A 23,007-nucleotide genomic window follows, 5' to 3' on the forward strand; every position below is an offset into this window, starting at 1 on the left:
CCCTGGAGCTCAGGGTCCAGCAGGAGACTGCAAGTAAACCAAGAGTCACACAAATAACCATCTGGCTGCAGTGGGGTCAGCATCAAAGGAAAGTGTAGAATGCCACATGAGCATCTCCATGTGGAAATAGGAAGTTTGGGCTTCCCGGGGGCTCAGATGGTAAAGAATCCGCCTATAATGCAGGAGACTCGGGTTTGATCCCTGGGTCACGAAGATTCCCTGAAGAAGGGAATGGCACCCCACTCCAGTGTTCTTGCCTGCAGAATCCCATGGACAGAGGAGCCTGGGGGGCTGCAGTCTGTGGGGTGGCGGAGTCAGACACCAGGCACGACTGAGCGACTGCCATGGACTATTACGGGGTGTCTTTCTGGTAAGAGGGAAGAGCTTTTAAGTTGCACTGGCCCAAAGGTGAGAGAGAACTTGAGACCCTTGAACAACCAGTCTCACAGGCCTAGGAGAGAGCAAATTGGCAGAAGTAGATGAAGACTGGAGCCAGAAAAGATGTAAATGGTGTAACAACAGCTCCTTTTAGCAGGAATCACTTGGTACCAGGCACTGTGCACAGCCTCTCATTAAATGCACTGCAATTTAACTCTCTTGTAGAACTAGGAATTTATATCCCTACTTTATACTTGAGAAAGTGAGGATTAGAGAAATAATGTATGAACACGGTTATGCTTCTGGAAAGAATAAAAAAGAAATTACTTTCTAGATGTTGTAATAACTCGCAGTGAAAATAATTTACTTAAAAACCCCTAGTTACAAATGTGAACTTTCACGTTCCTTTTTTATTTTTCTCTTAAGGATTAAAAGTAGATTTAGAGACAGGTGAAGAGTGAAATGGGTGTGTAAGAAGACCGAAAAGAAGCTCAGATAAACCTGTCAATTAAAAATAAACTTCACAGATGTTCACATCTTTCTCTGAAAAATAATCTCAGGAGTTTAATTCACCATTAATTGTACCAGGAATTCACATGTAATTAGAAACAGATAAGGCAACAACTCCGCGGATATTTTTGAAAGTCTCACGGCGCCGGATCTTTGTCGCCATGTGTGGGGTCTTCAGCTGAATCATATGGGATCGGGCTCTGACCCGGGATCGGCCCTGGGCTCCCTGCACCGGGACACGGAGTCTTAACCGCTGGCCCGCAGCGGGCTGAAAGCCAGCTGTGGGCTCTTCCTTACGTAACTGTGTTTATTCGTTTTTGGCGTGCTGGGTCCCTGCCGCGTTGCGGCGAGCGGGGCTTGCCCGTGAGCGTCTCCGTGGCGCCTCTCTTGCTGGGGCACAGGCTCTGGGCGCACGGACTTCAGCAGTTGCAGCAGCCGGGTTTGCTAGTGGCGGCGCACGGGCTTAGCTGTCCTGAGGGGTGGGATCTTCCCGGCCCACGTAAAGAACCTGTGTTCCCTGCTTCGGCAGGCAGATGCCCAATCACTGGACCACCAGGGAAGTCTGCCCCGTGGGCATTTTCTGATAAGGTTTTGTGAAGTTAATCTCTGTCCCTATGTCATCATTTTGACTTGAAAGTTACTGCATCAGTTTGGTAAAGACAGCTATACCAACTAATGACACATTTAAACATCTATGGCTGGTATTGGCTTTTCTAGTTAACAAACATACTTTGAGATAAAACCTCAACTGCTGCTGCTAAGTCACTTCAGTCGTGTCCGACTCTGTGCGACCCCATAGACGGCAGCCCACCAGGCTCCCCCTTCCCTGGGATTCTCCAGGCAACAACACTGGAGTGGGTTGCCTGCCATTTCCTGCTCCAAGGCATGAAAGTGAAAAGTGAAAGTGAAGTTGCTCAGTCCTGTCCGACTCTTCGACCCCATGGACTGCAGCCCACCAGGCTCCTCCAGCCGTGGGATTTCCCAGCCAAGAGCACTGGAGTGGGTTGCCTGCCATTTCCTGCTCCAAGGCATGAAAGTGAAAAGTGAAAGTGAAGTTGCTCAGTCCTGTCCGACTCTTCGACCCCATGGACTGCAGCCCACCAGGCTCCTCCAGCCGTGGGATTTCCCAGCCAAGAGCACTGGAGTAGGTTGCCATTGCCTTCTCCGAAAACCTCAACTAGTCCCACACTATCTTGAACCTAAAATTTCCGGGGACTTGTGATCAGGCATACACACACAGTGGGACTGCAGGTTCTTCACCCACGGTCCTAGGTTATAAACCAAGCTCTTCTTCACCCGTCTGGAATGTGATTCTGACATGTGAGGATCACTCCGCCACCAGCCCAGCAGACGGTATCCCATTAACATCCTTCAGTCTCAGAGTCTCCAGGCATGGCAGCAACTGTCACTTATTATGTGAAAAGAACATTCAAACCATCTGTAGTATCAGTAGGGGTATATTACAGTGACAGGAATAGAATCTGTTGCCTGAGTTTTAGACACTTTATAATTTTAAGAAATTTTTCTTATTCAAAGACAGCAAATGATGTATCAAAGAGAAGAGGGACCTGTGAAGTCGTGCCTTAGTTTAATGCATATTTAAAGACTTCCCTCTTAGGGTCTGTCAGCCCTCCATGGTCACCCCCTGACTGTTTCAATATTTAGCCATCTCCAAAAGGATAAAGAAATAATTCATGGAAATGAATTAAGAACTGTTTCTGTAGGTTAACTGTTGAATGAAATAAACAGTGGTAGAATTTAGTGGGGGGGGGGGGGGGCGGAAATCACAGATACATGAAAAACTTATTATGGTTATTTTTAATTTTATATTTTTATTTATATTAGGATATTATACAATTTTCAAAGCTAACAACAGAGTCTTTAGTATGTGTATTTGAAGCATAACAAAATAAAAGTATTTCACAAAAGTCCGTATTACAGTACTATTGAAATATGAGGCATAAGATAATTATTCATTGGTGGGATATAAACATAATACATTCATTTTAAAGAAAAAACATTTAATATGAATAACATTTGGTTAAAATAAATATGCAAATGTTAACAGCAACACCTGAAGTGTATACGGACACCAGAATGGTGTTTTGTAATGGATACTATGTAGGACGGTAAGCAGTCATGAAGTGGCTGTCATATCTCACTGAACTCACAATCAGGGCCCGCTGCTGAGCACTTTATGTATACAGGGATACCCTTTGCTCACCATTCCTAGGCCTTGGCACATGAACCAAGGTCATCCCACCTTGTGCCCTGGGGAACTGGTACCAAAGTCTAAATAAGGGTTAGAAATCAGATGTACCTTTCATTTTACTGTTCCTCATATCAAATCACATGTTTTATTTAATCAATACAAAATTTACTTATAAACAGAAATACAAAGAGAACATTTTATAGGTGATTATAAAAAATTAAAACTTCTAATCATCTTCATAATTCTTTGAAATGATCCCATTCAGAATTAAAATTTGTTTTGTGCACAGTGGTTTCTTCCAGAAAAATATGAACACTGAGATTAAAAAAAAAAAAGGTAAAATATCCAAGACAGAAAGTTTCCACATGTAGAAAACAATAATGGATTCCCCTGATCATTAAAATCTTCCCAGTTTGCTTATAGCAGATAGGTTCAGTTAAAAGTTTAAATCTGCTTAGAAGTCCTGTGAGGGGGTCCAGCTAATGGCTTTTAGATGGATGTATTTTTAAAGATTGCAGGAAAAATGAGCATATTTGTTTCCAATAGAGGACATCTTATCTCAGTCAGTCATATTACATTAAAATGAACACAACGCTAAGGTCAACAGAGACAGTTCTACTCTGGAGACTCGTGTGGGGGTGCCGGGGGCCCAGGTGTCCGTGCAGTCCGGGATGCAGAGCCAGCAGCTCTCCCCTGCCTGGCCTGGGATAAATCACCCTAATTCACAACTGACACCATAGCTAATTAAATTTAGAAAAGAAGGAGCAGACACTTTGCTTTGTACATTTTAAACGTTTACAAATGAAAGTATTCAAATGACTTTAAGAAAAATACTTCTATGGAAAAAACAAAACCAGCAGTTCTATGGGATGAGGGCAGGCGCTCTCTGAGCATGAGGGTGTCCCGTTGGCAGGGTTACTGGGCAGGTTCCGTGGGGGCACGGGGTCCTCAGCTGGTGACGGCCACATGGCTGTGTTGGAGCGTCCAGGGCAAATGTCTCCATGACGGCAGGTACTGAACTCTGCCTGCTCCGGGAAACTACACTGCCTCGGGCAACTTCGGGCATGAATACAGTACTTGGCGAGAAGCTTCTCAACAGAAATGTTTAGCTCATGAAACTACTGGCTGCGGGAGTGGCTAGTTTTCATTTCTTTAAACATATTCTAAAATTGTAACCTTGTCAGACGAACTGAAACGGCATCAACGCTCATAGGAACAGGGCAACACACGCCCCTCTTCCTTTCTGACAAGACGAGGCGCGCACACACGGGGCGGCCCAAAGTTAAAAAGCTGAAAATGTTTTCCTCCCAGGAGGAGTGTGGGCATACCAAAGATTCTTTTAAGGCTATAATGTTGTTAGAACATCTGAAACATTAGTGGATAAAACTCATGTACAATATAAATAGGAAAGTAACTTGAAGAATATAAAAAAACTTTCCTAAGGGGACCAATCAGAATTTCAATAAAATCTATGAATAAAAACATATGCTTATATACTATAGTGCACGATCATGAGTAGAGCATTTAAATTCATAAAGGAACTGAAATATAGTACTGCAGGATTATTCAAATAATAGTCTTCAAATGTACAAACAACAGCAAGAACACACAAAAAAGCCTTGGGCAATGTGCAACTTTGAAAATTACTATCACACCAGCCAAACAAATCCTTAACCACTTTTTAAATGGATTCATTTATACCACTTTAATGCAAGGAGAACATCAAAGATACTAAAATAAAGCAAAAAACTCTTCAGTGTCTGACTCACATTTTGTCCCCAAATCTTTTCACATTTAATAGTTGCATTTTGAATTTATAAGCTAAGGATTTTAAATTTCTCAAATAGTTCATGAATGAAAATATAGTTCATGTGTATATTCAGCTTTAAGAATTCTATTTGAAAGCTACAATGCTAAGAACTAAAACACATACTTCAAACTTCTGAAAATAAAAGAGTCACAAAAGTTCACAACTGTGTTCATCTCAGATGTCCACACATGACCGGAAAGCACATAAGTCACGTGCTCAGATAACGTCCTCGGGCTTGTCTGTCTGTCCCGATGGGGCCAAGCCAAGTCACCGGTGTTTGGCACTGAGAGTCTATCTGAACACGACTGGTGAGCACAAAACTTGAAATCATTCTAAAAATTCTTAGGCATTAAGAACCACTGTGTTGTTTGCTCTCCTAACATGCAATCTGACTATTCCAAAGTCATTGGGGTTTGCAAGAAGGTGACTTAAATTGGTACAAAATGAAGCTTACATGAAAACTGGTTAAGGATTCAAAGCACGTTAGCTCTGAAGTAGGACTCTTAACACCCAGGAGGGGGAGGTGCGCTTTGCTCAAGAACACTGGAGTGCGCGTCGGCTGCTGGCTCCGCCAGCCGTGCTCAGGCGCTGGCGGTGCAGGCGTGCATCCGCTTGGCCACGTCGTACACGTAGGTGATGTCCGGCCGCTTCTCCGGGTCTGGGTTGATGCACATGTTCACCAGCTGTCGCAGCTGCGGACAAGAAAACACAACCTGCTTCAGGACCCACCCCGGGCGGTAAGGAGCGGGAACATGCTTCGCACAGCTCCGGGTTTACCAGGAATGTACGTGCGCTGCTAAATATTTGGCTGGAAATATGTGTGACCGCTGTCAGTGACTTTAGTTAGTTGAAGGCTCTAAGAAGCATATTCACTGGTGAGTGTTCAGGTCAAGAGAATAGTGTTCTCCACAATATAGTGTCTTTCTGGTGACCTGATTCTCTTTCAGAGAAGTCTGATCAGAGGACGGCAGTCACAGGAGATAGGAAGTTTTAAACTCCAAGTCTCCAAGTTATTAATGACTCTACACATTAGATCTCTACACATTGTTTGATCTAGAATTTACTACAACAACCTTCATTGTAAGTTTAAATTTTAATAACCAGCTTATTGTATATCTGAATTTACACAGAGAAATGTTTTTTTATTATAGTAAAAGCACTCCTTCAAACTAAGAATAATAAATTATAAGCAATATAAGTAACAAATAGTGCTCTAATTCTCAACTGTATGAAGTTGCACTTATGTCCTCATGTTATAGATGAGAGGACTGAGGTTTTCTTATTTACATCACAGAAAAAAGCATATTTCGATAAATTAAGAAAATATCCTTCTATCTGACCCTAGAGCTAATGAGTGAAGAATAGAGCACTTCATTCTTAATTCTAATTGCTGTGATTTATGGAAACACATGTCTTCACAATCTGGTCTTCCACAGGACAAGCCAAATCGAGAGGAAGGACCAGACTCCTTAGCATTTAAGTGCTGTGCTGTGCTTAGTCGCTCAGTCCTGTCCAAATCTTTGTGACCCCATGGACTATAGCCCTCCAGGCTCCTCTGTCCATGGGGATTCTCCAGGCAAGAATCCTGGAGTGAGTTGCCGTCCCCCTTCTGCAGGGGACCTTCCCAACCCAGGGATCAAACACAGATCTCCTGCACTGCAGGCAGATTCTTCACCGTCTGGGCCACCAGCGAAGTCCTACATTTAAGTATGTCTTTAATAAACTACTCAGAACTCTGAAAACTTGCATTACTCTTTCTCGCCATAGTGGCACATAGTTAAATTATCAAATTACTGTTTGATAATTTAAATTATCAAATTACAGAGATTTCAACTTCCACCAAGAAGATTTTTTCATCTGGAGGAAAAAGAAACTAATGCTAAAATCTGTGGGCTGAGTGTGTTAACAGCAAGAAGCCCACCGCCAGTGAGAAAAGTCTCGAAAGAAGGTGTGTGTAAGGAGGCCCCCAGGGGACAGAAAGGGAGGAGCCCATGGACTGGCTCAAGGCACTGTCTGGAGAGGTTTGTTTCTTCACTGATTCAGGACAAGGGCTGGAGTAGATGACGACCTGTAAGGATTCTTCCAGTGCTAACCCTCAGGTGATGTGATTCTATTAGAAGGAAGCTTCCTGAGTCAGCTTCACATCTGGCAGTTCAAAGACCTAAGGCAGACCTACTGGGAGGGGCCGAGGATTTCACGGTCTGTCCTCTGCAGGGGTGCAGGAGACAGCATTCAGCATGCTGAAGGGGTATGGCCGCAAACAAGCCTTTGGGTGATAGTGATCTGAATCAGAAAGAGGTTGTTGGCATCTTACCCATTAAAATAAAAACAAATACATTCAGTTATACACAAAGTAGAAGACCGGAGGGAAAATTATTTATACTGATACTTATATATAAAAAGATAATGCTTTGCAACAGGTTACCTAGTGGTCAGAAATTTTGTTTAGAGATAAAAACGATAAAAGGAGCAGAAAGGATAACTGTGGTACCCACATTCATTCCACTTAACCAAGATCCAAGCAGATGCAATAGCCGTTTTTTGACTGAATAAAAGTGCTACACCCTTCAGGCTGGTCAAGAAATCTTACTTTTCCTAATAATTCAGAACAGTGTTTACTTTCCAATCAACTGTAGCGGATGCTTGGCCCTCACAGCTTCTGCCACGAGAAGAAAGCAGCCAAGATTATAGACGCTCACCGTTTAATTTCAAATCATGATTACTAGAAAGGGATGTCACTGGGTTAAGGTATATCTGAGTTCCACTTAAGAGATGAGTTTCTGGGTTCTGAGAGAAAACGGTGGATACTGGGGGATAAGAAGTGGTCATCCAGAGGAGAGACACTAACATCTCAGGGACTTCATGCAGGTACTTGGAGGCTGGTCTGACTTCCAGTGGGTGAGCAGAGTGGTGAGACATTTCAGCTTCGATCAAAGGTGTCAGCTGACTTGCCGTTTAAATCAGCAGAACAGAACCTATCACTGCAGGTCCTTGTCAAGGGATACACAACAGTGGAGTGAACATTCAAAGGTCTGAATATTCAAAAATGTGAATCCAAAGAGAATTGAGAGGTATGATATAGGGCTCCTGTCAAACATGCTAAGAGCATGGGAATTTAGGAAAGACTCAGGAAGAAGTATAGTTCATCCCCATGCTGTTGTTTAGTCAGCTCAGTGGTGTCTGACTCTGTGACCCCGTGGACTACAGCCCGCCAGGCTCCTCTGTCCGTGGGATTTCCCAGGCAAGAATACTGGAGCGGGTTGCCATTTCCTCCTCCAGGGGATCTTCCCGACCCAGGAATCGAACCTGCATCTCTTGCACTGGCAGGCAGCTTCTTAACTGCTGAGCCACCAGGGAAGCCCACTCATCCTCGTAACTTGGGATAAGCCAATGCTGGGTATATTACTCACAGACCCTTACAGATGATAGTCCCATCATAATTCAGCAGGAGAAAACTCCATCTTCTCTGAGGGACAGAGAAGGCACACTTCCCTCCTTAAAAACATGGTCTATTTCTGTTTCCTTCTAAACCAGGCAGACCTGCCGCAGCTGCTCTGCTGGTCAGGAAGGAAGGTCTGTTTACATGCCCTTCTCTCCTTGGTTCTGAACTTGACTTCTGTTTCTGTGTTAATAACCTCTAACCTGTGTCTTCTATTGTAAGTCAGCTCAAGTCCTTTCTGAAAAAAGGTGGACTGTAAGCATGTTATGGGAGATTTACCCAGGCCCGGATTCTTAGTTTGAGGGACGTTTCTCTGATATTTGATAACAACTGGTTGTTCTAAAGATACATTTCAGTAGACGTATTAACCCAGAGCGGGAGAAGGCCAGTTTCAATAGTCTTTTGGCAAAGGAAATGGGGAAAAAAATCCCACAACAAATAACTTAATACTTTTATATTTCAAATGGCCACGGACCAAGTTTTATACCTTTAACTAATAATTTGATTTTAAAAAATGCAAAATTCACATGGATCCATGCATAGTCTCTTGTCACACCAAGTAACAATTTTAAGTTCTGGAAGTAAGGTCACCTCTCACCTTTCTTTTAGTATATACGAAAGGACAGTATCTCTGCGACATGGTAGAGTTACATGTGCTTCTGACATGATGGAGACAAGGATAAAACAGTTGCCCACACAGCAGAATATAGGAATGACATTAAGAGATAGCAGTCGGGGTTAACAGTTATTAATTAGAGGATGAGAAGAAACTCTTCCCTTTGCTTGACAGCCTCCAGCCTTTAATTGTTAAATAGCTAAACGTGACAGGCTGACTCAGTACTCTGGGCGCACTTTCTGCAGCTGGTGGACAGTCTGGAGGCCACACTGCCGAGATGAAGGTGTTCCTAGGAATTGGCAGCTATTTCTAAGTTTCCAGGGGACAACTGGAACCCCTCTCCTGAACATGTTCAGATAAAAGGCATCTCTCTGTGCCACGAGGTAACTCTGGGGCTTTGAAGCTGCTTCCGGTGCCAGAGCAGAGAGAGGACCATTTCCTGAAAGCTGTTGCTGATCTAGTTCTGCCCTTTCTCACAACTGGATTCAGCTCAGAAGCTCTCTGCAGGGGGGCATGCAGGAGGCGACATCCCAAGGTCACAAAGGCGGTAAGGGGCCCCGCCTGGATCAGAACTGAAGTGTCCTGGCTTCAGACATCTGGCTTTTAAAATTACTGCTCTCCTGCCCCAAGGAAACCTTGACCTGGTTTGCAGGTCCCCGCACGGCCACCTGTGCACAAAGTGAGGTGACCTTCTGACAGGCAAAGGCTGGCAGGTGGAATGGCATCACCGACTCAATAGAAATGAGCTTGAGCAAGCCCTGGGAGATGGTGAAGGACCAGGAGGCCTGGCATGCTGCAGTCCATGGGGTTGCAAAGAGTCGGACGGGAATGAGAGACTGACCAACAAAGACAACAGGTGGTCTGACTCTCAAAAGATGCCAGCTCTGATGCTGGTTCATCTGGTTCCTAAAGTGAATGGGTCACCCTCACAGTTCACAGCCAGCTCCGATCTAAAAACAGACCAAAAAATCTTCTCTAGGGCTCTGCCCAACATCAAGACAAGGGCCTTACATGATACAAAACTGTTCAGATTCATATTCTAACTAGAATGACCTCATTCATTTAAAGTGACAGTGACTACCTCCAGAGAAAATGTACTTGAGTTTTCACATGGAACCATTTTTTTTAAATACCAGGTTAGGAATTTACACAGTGACATGACGCATTAAAAAAAAAAAAAAAAAAAAGCCTCTAAGTTTTCTATCAGACATGACATAATCAAAAAGGAATAATCATCTTAGTGAGCACTCTCAGTATAAGTCTTATAATAAAAAAAAAAACTTTCTCTTCCTGCAAACCGCTGCAAGAAATTACTTTAAAAATTCTGAACGACTATCCAACCTTTTAAAATAATTCTAAGTACTACATTATTAAGTATGGTTAACGAAGACATCTGTTCATATAATCATTTTTGAAAATTTTATATATATTCCTACATGTCAGGCTTTAATTTCCCATAATATTGTCAAGCAATCACTTGCTCAAAGAAATTTTGTGTTTGAATGGAGGGAATTAGCTTCCCATTTATTATTTTGTAGAAGTAATCCCCAAATTTGTGGATATTAGATTAACAAAAATAAACAGGAATAAGTAAAACATTTCATGTAAGTAAATACATTTCACAGTTTACATTATCTCAAGAAAACTGCTGAATTTGCATTACTTTACACGTTTATAAAAACAAGTACTTTGCGTTGTTTTTAAACTGTTTTATAGAACAAGCTAAAAATAAGGTAAAAAATAAAGGTCTGAATTTGTAGGAGTCTTTACAAAATCAGAAGAAAAAACTTTAATTCAAATTTTAAGGGAAATTTAAAAAGCAACACAAACATTTAAATGAGAAAAGTCATATAAAGTAAAAATAAAATGAATTCCCTGACATTTCTAAAGGATTATGAAGTCATAAGTCATATGGAAATAAATATTTTCAATAAAACAGAAAATGCTAACACAGTCTGATCGATAGATTTCTAAAGAAATACCAAAGCATACAGGTTGGTACTAGACATATTAAAAGGAGAGTGTTGACGGTCCCCACTGTCGGGTGATGAAGCATCGAGCTCAGCCGCGTCCAGGTGAAGACAGCGCGTGCTGTGTGCAGCCTGGCCCTGGGTCGGGACAGGACCTCGACAGGAAGGCAGACCCGGGCTCCGGGCACTGCTGCTCTCTGATCCCGCCCCAGTCCCTCTGAGGCCAATGACGATGCATCTGCCTCCCGGACATACCCCGTTCCCATCGAGCCGAAGGACACACTGCAGCACCCTGAAGTGGGTCTAACGCATCAGCACACACTGGCTGTCGAGGCTTCAGAGGTTTATAAAGAACAAGGAGGCGGATTCGACGCGTAGGCCAAAGTGTCACCAGTGGCTGACTTGGGGGGCGGGAGGGGAAAAAGCCCTCCCACACACAATCCTTACAAGGTGACGCGATGGCTTCAGTCCAAACTGAAGATCACTCAGTGTCTTCTGAAACCTTACAGAAGCATCTTAGAGAAAGTTAATGGTTTCACAGGATCCCAGGGGATGTGTGAAATGTAGGGCACCGCTTTGGATTCATCTTAGAGGAGCGAGTCCCCAGTGTCGCTTCAGAAGCATAAGTGAACAAAGGACCTGCTTATATATATTTTTTAAACAAAAATGAACATTCAAAGTTTAAAGATCTACTCTTACATGGCAACTTTGAGTGAAGGAAGGTGGTCAACTGGTATTATAAATGATGGGAGTATCAAACTTCCTAAAACCGTTTTCAGGAAGGAAAATCAAATGTTCCTAATAGTGTCTGTGGTAATATTAACTTCAATAAATAACGGTATGGTTATAGATGATATTTATTAGATATCTTCCTACATTTTAAAGTAAAATATTCTTGGGACGTCCCTGGTGGCCCAGTGACTCCTCACTCCCCAGGCAGGAGGCCCAGGTTTGATCCCTGGTCAGGGAACTAGATCCTGTGTGCCACAACTAAGACCTGGCGTAGCCAAAACTTTTTTAAGAAATAAAGTAAAATATTCTCATATCACTTAGCATGGATTACATAATTATAACAACTAGAGAAATATTTGTGAAAACAGATGTACTTCCAAATATTATTTGTGTCAGTCTCACTTCTTAAAGTCATGTTTTTTGTTAATGAGGCAACTTTCCTAAAAATCCTTTTTAAGCGTATTCTGAATTTTACATATAAAGAGAAATTACTTGTGCCAGTTTAAAACACCAGTTACGGGGCTTCCCTGGTGGTTCAGTGGTAAAGAATCCACCTGCCAATGCAGGAGACCTGGGTTTGACCCCCAGCCCGGGAAAGATCCCACGTGCTGCGGAGCAGTTAGGCGGGTGCACCACAGCTCCCGCCCCGGCGCCCGTGGAGCCCCGCGCCCCCGGCGCCCCGCGCCCCGCAGCAGGAGGAGCCACAGCGAGAAGCGCCAGCACCGCCCCTGGAGAGTCGCCTCCACCGCAACTAGAGAACAGCCTGCACAGCAACGAAGACCCAGCACATCCGACAATGAATTACTTGAAACAAAAAACCAGTTATGGTTTTTAAAGCTTTCATTCAGTACTTTCCTTAAGGGTAACCGTTTGGGAAATGAAGCTTAAGTAAAATTACAACACACTGTAAAAAATTTTTGTTTTTTGTTCAGCACAGCTATGGATCAATACTTCTGATACCTTACTTGAAACACGTAGTCGTTTCCACATATTCCAATATGTAAAAATCATTCCCGCCCTTGTGAAAAATTCCCTCCCTTTTTACCTTCAGCGTGACATAGCCGAGCCACAACCAGGCGGAAGGGTGTTCTGAGCGAACTGTGGCGCCCCAGGGAAGGCGGCGGCGGGGCTGGGTGGTGGGGGGGCGAGGGCAGGACCAGGGACCACGGAGGCGCCCAGCAGCCGGGGGAGGGGCCACACGTGACCCCTGAGAGCCCCGCTCGCCGCGTGCTTTGCCCTGGCACAAGCAGCGGATGCTGCGAGGTCGCCTGTAGTCTAGGGTTCCTTCTGATACTGTCGGGTCCCTTTCTGCTCACGTGTGAAACGGCAATAATGCCGCAGACCTTCTTTCTCTAGCAACAAAGTTCTTATGTGGGTGAAAGAAAATGGTGATTTCACAAGCTGAAAAAAAAAAAACCACCGCAGTATTCCAATTTTATTTAAAGCCATGTAAATATATTTATACTCTGCAATAACCTATAACTATCTGAAGTCAGTTTAGTTCAAGTCAAAATATATTATTATTTTGTTACTCATATATAATAAGGCAGAGCAAGGACCAAGCTTTTTAATCCTTATATTGTAAATACTCTGGGGAAAAAAATCAATACTTATCTAATCTCAAGAATAATGAAAAATTCCATGATGAGGTATCACTTTACACTGGTTAGAATGGCCATCATCAAAAAGTCCACAGATAAGAAATGCTGGAGAGAGTGCGGGGAGAAAGCAAACCCTCCTGCACTGTGGGCGCGGATGGAGATCGGGGCAGCCACTATGCAAAACAGGACGCAGGGTCCTCAAAAAACAACTTCCAGGTGTCAAAGGGCAAAGGGAGGGGAGGAGGGGTCAGTTAGGAGTTTGGGATTAACAAACATAAACTACTGTACGTAAAGTAGCTAAGCAACAAGGATTTACGTGTAGCACAGGGAACTACGCATAGTATCTTGTAACAGGTTATAATGGAAGAACATCTGACAAATACACATGCATATAACTGAGTCACCCTGCCGTACACTGACACACACTGCGTCAATCACAATGCTGCTGCATTTTTTTTTCTTTTTAAGGAATCATAAAAATGATGCTGGAAATTCTTACTCATCTGAGTGAAGTGGTAGGGAAGACATGTCCAGTGTGTACTGCTGAGCTGTTTGTTCCAGGGGGAAAAACCCTCCTCTCCTGCCTTTCATTTCTCTAACTTAAAGGGGGGAAAAAAAAGGAGAGAAAGGGACTGTGTCTAAGAAGGAAGAAAGCATAATGGAAGAAGCAATAAAAAAGATGATTTTGGAGATGAACATTTATGAGACTCCATCCATTCTCTACTAGACCTTTTAGGTTGGTATTTTAAAGGATTGATCACATTATTTGAGAAGTAGTCTCATTAACTGAGTTTTAATAGGAACTGTTATTTTTCTGTCTGTGGGCTGGAGATATAAAGCCACAAAACAAACAAACTTAATGTACAACAAGAGATGCATTAAATAATGTGAAAAATGACTACTGGTTTAATAATTCTAGTTCCAAAATTATATATATATATATTTACCTATAAATAAAAGTAGTAAGAGCTACTAAATTAGCAAGCTTTCAAAAATACAACTATAAGATAACCACAAATACTGTATCCTGCAAAGATCTTTGTCATTTAATAGATTTAAAGTTACTAGTAAACAGATAAGCATTTGCCTAACAGTTCAGGTCAGGAGGCACTGTTATAATGACATCATCCACTTCATTAAAAAGATTTAACCATCTCACCATGTTTTAATAGGCGCTTAAATTTCTTTTTCACTCGTACTGTTTTCAAATCTTCAGATTCTCCTTACTCTATATTCTCAGACCAAGATCACTCTTATTCTCTCTACTCACTTCCATTTTTAACTTTCATCAGCAAACTCTTTACTCAACTTTTCAGAACTTCCTTCCAAACCTCTGAGGCACAATTCTCTCCAACCTTTCCTCTGTCTTTTCTATTTAGGCTAGCTAGGATTTTCTAATTAAAAAAAAAAAAAAGCAAAGACAAATATATATTTTGCATGGTGTTAATGCTCAGATTTTCAGATATCGATTAAAAAGAACCAGCTCAATAGAGAACCACAGTGTGCACTTTCTCAATGACTTTCAATATAACTATTCACTATTTTTTTAATCTTAGATTTTCCTGAGATAATTTAGTAAACAAGAGTGAAAAATGCATAATTTTGATGATTACTCCAGTGTCTCCCAAAGAAACTAAACACTGAAGGGGAAAAAAAATCTGTCTTATTTCCTAGTGAATGGACATGGACATTCTAGATATGATATAGCTTGTTTACAAGATTGAAAAAAATCACTTGCAGGTAGTATTAATAAAAGAAACATCACACCCCTGACCTGTCTTTTGAGTAATTTCTTCCTTACTACTTAGGGTTCTGTAAGGACATTTGCTCACTCAATCCACTGACATTAATTGGTTCATTCATTCTTTTTCTCATTTATTCCTTTAACTCACTTTCTCCATTGACTGATCAATCACTGAACCTTTTTAGTGTGCTGGGCCCTAGAGACACACAGATGAAAGCAGTCACTACTGTCCAGGCACAGGAGCTAGACAGGTCTGGAGGTGGAGCCACTGGGGAGATGAAGACCAGATACACATATGTGATGGAATACGACTCAGCCGTAAAAAGGGAAGTTTGCCATTTGCAACAAGATAGATAAAACTTGGAGGGTATTATGCTATGTGAATAAGTCAGGAAGAGAAAGAAATACCCTTTAAAAATTGTGACTTACTATGTTGTACACCTGAAACTTACATAATACAGTAAATCAACTATACCTCAAAGGAAAAAAAAAAGGAATTATAAAGCAATGTGATTGCTAAGGGAAGAGGACCTGAGAAGTGGAGAAAGGGAGCAGGATGACTTTAAGGGGGAGGCAATGGCCAGGCTTTGTTCTAAAGAGAATGAGTCTACCTGATAGGGCACAGAGGGCAGGGCATGTCAACAAGAGGAGACAGCACCCACAGAAGGATGGGGATTCCTGGGCCTTCTGGGAGAACCTGCATGCTGGAATTCAGGAACGAAGAGAGGGTGCTGTCACCAGAACAGCTGGGCAGCTTAACCCAGATCAGACTATGAGGGGCCAGGGGAATCAGGACTCCCTGGATACAGTGAATACTCAAAAACTGTTTGCTGCACTGATGTTAATTTCTTCATCACCAACAGTTTTAGTTGCTGCTGTTTAGTCGCTAAGTCGTGCCTGACTCTCAGACCCCGTGGACTGACTAACCCACCAGGCTCTCTGTCCATGGGATTCTCTGGCAAGAATACTGGAATGGATTGCCATTTCCTTCTCCAGGGCATCTTCCCAAATTACCAACAATACTAAATGTCATTAAAACTAAGAGAGAGTTCAGGGAAAATATCCATCTTTTTAACCAACAACACTTCTATTGTTAAGTACAGTAATTCCCTATCATACATGGATGAGACCACTACTAGAAAAGACTACTGATCACCAAAAGTCATAAAGCTATTATTTTAGGGAACTCTAAAATACACATTCTAAGTATCAGTCATGTGTAGCTGAGATGTTTCAATCGAGAACCCTAATCATTTGTACATAATTACAACAGCACATTTCAACAGGAAAGATCTGACAGACAACTTTATTTTTCCAAGGAATACTAGCAATACTTCTCAGTTTTGGTTTCTAATGTTTAAGTGAATCTATGTCTTAGATTATAAGAAATGAAAAATCCCAAGCTCTTAAGCTCTGAGCTCTTTCCCACAGAACACCTGTATCTGGAAATGGACCTGGTAGAGCTCCTCAGGACGCCTACCAGTTGAGGCTGGTTGGAGGCACAGCTTTTATTCTCATGAACAAAAATGTTCCCTGTGTGTCTCCTCTTTGGGCAGGAGCCTTAAAAATTTAGCAGTAGCTAAATCAAACTGGTAAGTTTTCAAACAGGTATCTGGTGGGAAATTAATTTTGCTTAAAAGTTTCAGTTTTCAAACAGATACAGAATCTGTTGCCATCTGAGCTATAAAATTGGTACTTAATGGAGTGATCTTTTAATTAAAAGTTTACTGTTTAAAACCTTTATATTTCACTCTGTTTCCTAAATTTTTGCCATACTAAAAAAAAATTAGACTTTTAAAAGATCTAAAAGGCATACTATATAAAGTAGTATTGAAGATACAGTTGAAGGATGGCAGTATGGCATCTGTTCAGGTTTTTTGCTACCATAAACTCTGAATAATTATCTTCCAAACAAACCAAGTTCCTGCTTATGGAGAGAAAATATTTATCAGCACATCTGCACTTCAAAGCTCTTGTTCTGGGAACTTCTCTACCTAACGGAACAGATTAAAGTAAGATCATTAGTCTGTATTTTTTTGCAGCTCATTTCTTCCATAAGAATTAGGTTCCCTGTTTACCCACCTACTACAGCTTTCTGTTTTATTGCTGTGTGGCAGCAGAATTTACCAATCTGAGGGACCATACTAGCTTCTTTTGGTAAGTACATCATATAACGCGTTTTGCTTCATACCTCATTTCAAGACTGGTAAACTATATGGAGGGAAGTAAAAAGTGGAATCTCTTTTCCTTTCCCAACTGTGAGACCTTCTTCTGTCTGGGCCAGACTTTGATATGTGCCCCTCGGCTGAGAACCCGTGAATCCAACTTCACACTTAGCTGCAGTGAAGTAGCCCTGCAGGCAGGCCGACTTCAACGAACCACCAGTGGCATCATCATTAAAATCCGGCTGGAGGTCGCCATGGTAACCGCCTGCTGAGGCTCCGCTGCTGCGCGGGCATCTCCTCATCAGCTACCATGTGAAATGCAAATGCAGACGGTCTGAAAATTAGTCAAGAGGAATAGTGGATGAGGATGCAGATACGTGAAATATTCATGCGCTTCGTGGAAGAGAGGAGACAGCGTGAATGACACAACAAAGAGCGGCCCCTGACACCCTCGCCATCATTCTGCACGACTGTTCACACCCTCCCGCATTTGCGGGCCGAGAGTGCTAGAGCCGGTTTTGTGAAATGCCGTATTTATATTCCACACCCAAAATAGTAATTAAAAATGGCTAACATAATAATAGCATTAATATCAAATAAAGATAATGCTTCTAAAATTACCAGCGCTGTCTTATAAGAGTTTATTCTAAGCACCTGAACATAAGTGCTGTGGAACAAAAAAATCCAAGTGTCCCTGATTATCAGTATCAAAACGATTAGGGGAAAAAAAGTACTTTCAACATCCTAGGACCATGAGTGCTTTTTCCATATGGTAAAAATTCTTTAGAGAGATTTTATTATTCAAGTTACATGGACTCAATCTTCCTTATATAAAACTAGAACCAACTGCATTTTGAAATAGAAAGAGTGACAAGACCAACTGAAAGGTGAACGTAATTGCTTCATTTTTTTCCCTCTGCCCCTTCCCATTTTCCTTGGGCAGAACCCCTGCAGCCCATGAGCAGGTCCCTGACACCATGCTTTCTCTGGGTGGGTCCCCAGTGAGCTATCCAAAGAGTTATCTGAACACATTAGTTAACCCGAGACACTGCTATTCTGCAGTATCTCCTCAAATACTGGTAAAATCATGATGCATTAGGCAAAAGTGGGAGATGTTTTGTGCAGGGGAACCCTGGATGTCAGGTGGAGGCCAAACAACTCATTTCAGTGGGTTCCCAAAGCAAGCAAGGACCCCGTTCATTTCTTCAGTAGGTAACGTCTTCTAACATTTTCAGTTCCTTCCAAGGTACTTTGTTACCACGTCTACAGTGATGACCTCAAACGTTTCCCATAGTAATCTGACTGCAGAGGGGAGGTGGTTACGGGGTGGGCCTGGTGAGAGTAAAAAGAGCGAGGATAAAGCTGAAGGAACAAGGCTGAGAGACACACAGCTGAGAGGTGTTTGCTTCCATTCCGGGAAAACGTGGGCAGGAGGGAGGTTCTGCCAGAAGAGGGAGTCAGAGCTGCTCTGAGACCGTGGGCATGGGGAGGGACACTGGATGTGCTGGTCACCCAGAGCCTGGGCGCCGTGTCCAGGAGGCGTGATCAGCCACTGTTCCCATCACACCCACTGTGACACCGCACGTGGTGTGGGGTTCCTCTCCATGTGATGGATGAACTGTGGGCAACTCTTTTTAACAGCCAAGCCTCCGAGAAAATGAAGGTGTTCTCTCTGCCACCTATACTCAGCATGTGCATCATGGGATAGAGAAGGGCCCAAAATAAAATGCAAGCATTAGCAAAACGAACAACGTGGACACACAAACTAAAAGATGACTTACTTCCTCTGAATAGTGGTCTGAAGGGAGAGGCGGGTAGTCACACTGCTCTATCTTCTTACACAGCGAGTACAGGTTCATCTTGTCGCCATAGAAAGGACTCTGTAACGCTGCCATCTGCAAAACGCTCCCAATGAAACTGATACACTTACACGTTAACTTTAAAGGAGGTTTCATCGAGCATATGACACTGGAGGGGAGGGGATAATTACAAACATTTTAAATAAAGTTCTCCAGGCATTTGGCGTTTCATGAACATCCTTTTCAGAGAATTAGTTCATAAGTCCTAAAATGTCTTACTTCAATTTTTGGTTATTATTTTTAACATTTAAACTTTCCTAGAAGGGAGAATTGGTTAGCATAGAATTATATATACACACCCACACACACTTAGGCAGCATTAAATTAAACAGTATTACAAAAATAACATAACTTAGGACTCTTTGTAAATACAGTGCAATAAGAACTAGTGTATCTCATGACCAAACATGAATGGTATAATATCAACCATTCAATGGTTAAAATACAACAAAAATGAAATGAGCTAAAACTGCAATATAATGCAGCAATGGTTTAGGGAACGGTACACATAACATTTTATCTCTCATGACAGTCTCTGTAGGAAAAGCGTATTCTCAGATTAAAAAAATGTCCTCTCAATCTGAAGATCTGATACTCAAACTAGTTCACAGTGAATTAGAACTCTTTTCCTTTTGTTACAATGTCTCAGAAACACTAAACGTGTTCAAAAGCCCTAGGAGTTGTGGCCACTAATTCAAGGCATCCAAATGGGGTTTTTATGCAGGGAAAAAAAAACCACACTCAAAGAATGAATGACTTTAAAAAAGACATTATCGAATTCAACTTTAAGACCAGGTTCTAACCTGACATTTCAAGTGCGAGCAAGGACTGCGGTAAGCGGGGTTACAAACTCAAGATTCAATTGAGGATGTTCGCCTCCTGTTCAAACCTCCTAAATCTCTGAACCGCGGCAGCACGACTACAACACGGAGTGCAAGGCTGCCCCCAAGTCAGTCACCCTTTTCTACATGTGCTAATAAGTTTGATTTTGGAAGGACAATGTGTACATTCCCCAGACAGGCCGGGCGTGCGTGCAACACGCTGGGCCGAGCAGGGCTCCTCGGTGGGCGTCAGCGGGGATGGGACGAGCTGAAAATGGCTCTCATCTGTCGGGGCTGCGGCAGAGCTTAACTCCTTCCGGGCCTGGACCGCGGGGCTGGGGGATGTGGGCCCATAGAGCCACCCACCAGCTCTTCGCTACAGCTCCTGCCAAACCACCTTCAGAAGAGGTGTTCCCCACGACGAGGAGAAATCCCCAAACCAGGTTTGTGTCCCTAAATGTGTAAAACGCTCCATCCGAGAGGACATTTCCAGAAGAGCGGCTACAATAATAATTACATCTTCTGTTAAGATATGAGGACAGTCTGTGATAAGACAGAATCTTTTAAGATGCCCCCTTAAAGAAATAGACTGTGTGTAAACTATTGTTTCCTTGTGTTTGCAAAAACCCTAAGTAAATGTACGTGTGTTCGTTATCACGTGCCAGGAGCTCATTACGGTACTTTTGTCTCAATACTGCAGTGTTAAAAAAAAAAATCTGAACGTCCCCTAAGGAGTTAAACAGGAATAGTATATTTTCATGCATCTCCTGCTTTGACAGATGAAAAATGTCAACTGTCCTGTTTTTATTTTCAAGCTTTTGCACTATTCATCTGGTTCATTAGTGCATCTCGATGCTGCCCCTGACAGCTGCTCGCCCTCTCCTCCCAGCAGCTGAATTTTTCAGGCTAATTTGATCCTCCACACTGAGACGATCGCTGGAATGATTGACTTGCTCCCTGACCTCCAGGGTCCGACTTCCCTGATTAGTATTCTGGGGGTGTCGGAGGGACGAGAGCCCACTGTCTGTCTTCGGGGCTGGTGGCAGCTCTCTCTTTTTTTTGAACTGTAAGCCACCAACCTACAACCCTGGAAGGATGCGATTGCTGCACTGAACAATAAAGAAATGTGTAAAACCTACTTTTCCATGTAAAGGTCCGTGTAGCAAAAGCAGAGCATCTTGATTTTAATTAGTAAAGTCTACTTTGTTGCATATCAATTAAAACTGCACTGCCAGTTGTGTGTGTGTGTGTGTGTGTGTGTGTGAGGTTTCAGGAATATTTGAAAGTCTAATTTGCTGAGTTTAAATTACATTTTCAAAAAAGGGTTCCCACTCCTTCATTGTGAATGGTAAAGTCTTAGTGGGATACAATAGAAAATGTCTAGGAGATGCTATGGGCAGTTTTCTTAAAGATAAACTTCTGGGCATTTTTATTGACATTCTATTAGAAAGAGATACAACATCAAAGTAAATTAAATCCTTAGAAGAAATTCTAGTTCTTCCCAATGACTTGCATGGAACAACTGGGAAAATGCTCTGAGCTGAAAACTAATGTCAACGCATTAAATACTTTCACTCAAAATCATTCCCAACACATAATATGCATGAATGTAGGAGCATCCAAAGAAATAATTTTTATTTTGGTGATCATTTCAAGTATACATAATAATGGGATGCTGCCTCTCAAAGGCAAATTCATAACGTGAAGGATTATTTCAGTTTTGACATGGGAATCTGCTGGTCCTAAAAGAATTATGCAGACTTCTCAAGTAACAACTGAACTTTTTCTTTTTCATTGCTAAATTTACTCTCCTTAGTGGAAACCAATTTTCAGTTTACTTTGAGGTATATAAAGGGAAAATGTTGCTTTGATAATTTATTAGACTATGGCCTGAAAGAATCTAAGGTTGCCTAAATAGGTACAAAATATCTTAAAATGTACAAAGTGCCTTTTAAACTTAACAATAACAACATAGTCAAATCAGTGCAATACTGTATGAAATTATTAACAGAATATAATATTAATGAGCATAAACCTCTTTTAATCTCATGTGAACAGTGAATACAAACAAAAATGTATTTTATTCTATCACCAATTCATAACTTTTCTTAAAAAAATTATCCCAGGGATGTTATTTAAGAATATTTAAAAGCTCCTAAGTGGTTGTTATTTTAGTAGGAAGAACACAATAATCTCAGGTTCCTTACATTAAGGAAGTCTGACCTTCAATCTGTAAACAATAATTAAAGATTATGACACACATTTTAAAAAACCTCTTGATGCTCTACTTCCAAGTAAAGGTGGAACAATTAAAATACACGATGTCTTCATATTTTATTTAAGCCAGAAAGGCAAGAGACAGAAAATAGTAACAAATACACTGGTTTCTATCTATCCACTTTAGACTTCCTTTCTATGTCTTAAAATATGAAAAGGATTCTTTGTACTATTTTCATTCATTTTATTTTATTAAAAGAGTTACTGAGATATAGGCTAATGTTTAGTGAACAGCACTGACTAGAAGCCCACATTCTGAAGAAAATTACCATTCAATTAAAGAAGTCCCTAGCTTGAGCCTTCTCTGACACCATTACTATATAACGAGAATAAAACATGCTCATAGCATGCTTTCTTCTATTCACCCGAATTGTCGCACTGCAATACTTGCTAGAGGATCTGTCTACATAATTCCATCTTTCTTTGATAAATTATCACCAGAACAGTTGAGAGAATTTCACCAAGCTTTACCAATACAAAGTGTTACTCACAGAAACTAAACCAAGTGATAACCTAGAAGAATTATCTCTTTATAAACTATCCTGAAAGCTGAATTACTTTACATAAAAGTTAAAAAAAATTGATAAAGATATTTATCATGCTTTCATATTTTAAATCCATTCCATTGTCATCTCTCCAGCTATATACATGGGCAAGTTTTTTTTTTAATAGATGTTCAAATGTATATTTTTATAAGATTATGCAGCAACATTATATTAACATAAAAAACATTTAAGAAATTAAACTTCGATCAAAAGGAAACAATTTAAAATTATATTAGAGAAAATAAATGTGTAGAAAGGTGTAGTTACTAAACTACATTATAAAACCAGTTACTAAGTCAATGAATTAACTTCCTCATAATTAAAAAGC

At 41.5% G+C, this 23,007-nt stretch overlaps 1 protein-coding gene across 5 annotated transcripts in view; it reads right to left on the minus strand.

Annotated features, from left to right (window-relative positions):
* Window positions 1–2,700: 2,700 nt before the first annotated feature.
* The window catches only part of NEK7 (NIMA related kinase 7), a 143,060-nt gene continuing 122,753 nt past the window's right edge, over window positions 2,701–23,007 (minus strand). For 4 of the 5 annotated variants that reach the window (XM_070473833.1, XM_020901074.2, XM_070473834.1 and 1 more), the window contains 2 exons: window positions 18,959–19,072; window positions 2,701–5,602 (listed from right to left, as the gene is read on the minus strand). In XM_070473833.1, coding sequence (XP_070329934.1) covers window positions 5,492–5,602; window positions 18,959–19,072 — 225 coding nt within the window. In that variant the 3' untranslated portion in view covers window positions 2,701–5,491. Of the gene's footprint in view, window positions 5,603–18,958; window positions 19,146–23,007 lie in introns of all 5 variants that reach the window. The other variant, XM_070473835.1, reaches the window with a different exon arrangement.

This window comes from Odocoileus virginianus, chromosome 11 (assembly GCF_023699985.2).
Source record: "Odocoileus virginianus isolate 20LAN1187 ecotype Illinois chromosome 11, Ovbor_1.2, whole genome shotgun sequence".
Lineage (NCBI taxonomy): Eukaryota > Metazoa > Chordata > Mammalia > Artiodactyla > Cervidae > Odocoileus > Odocoileus virginianus.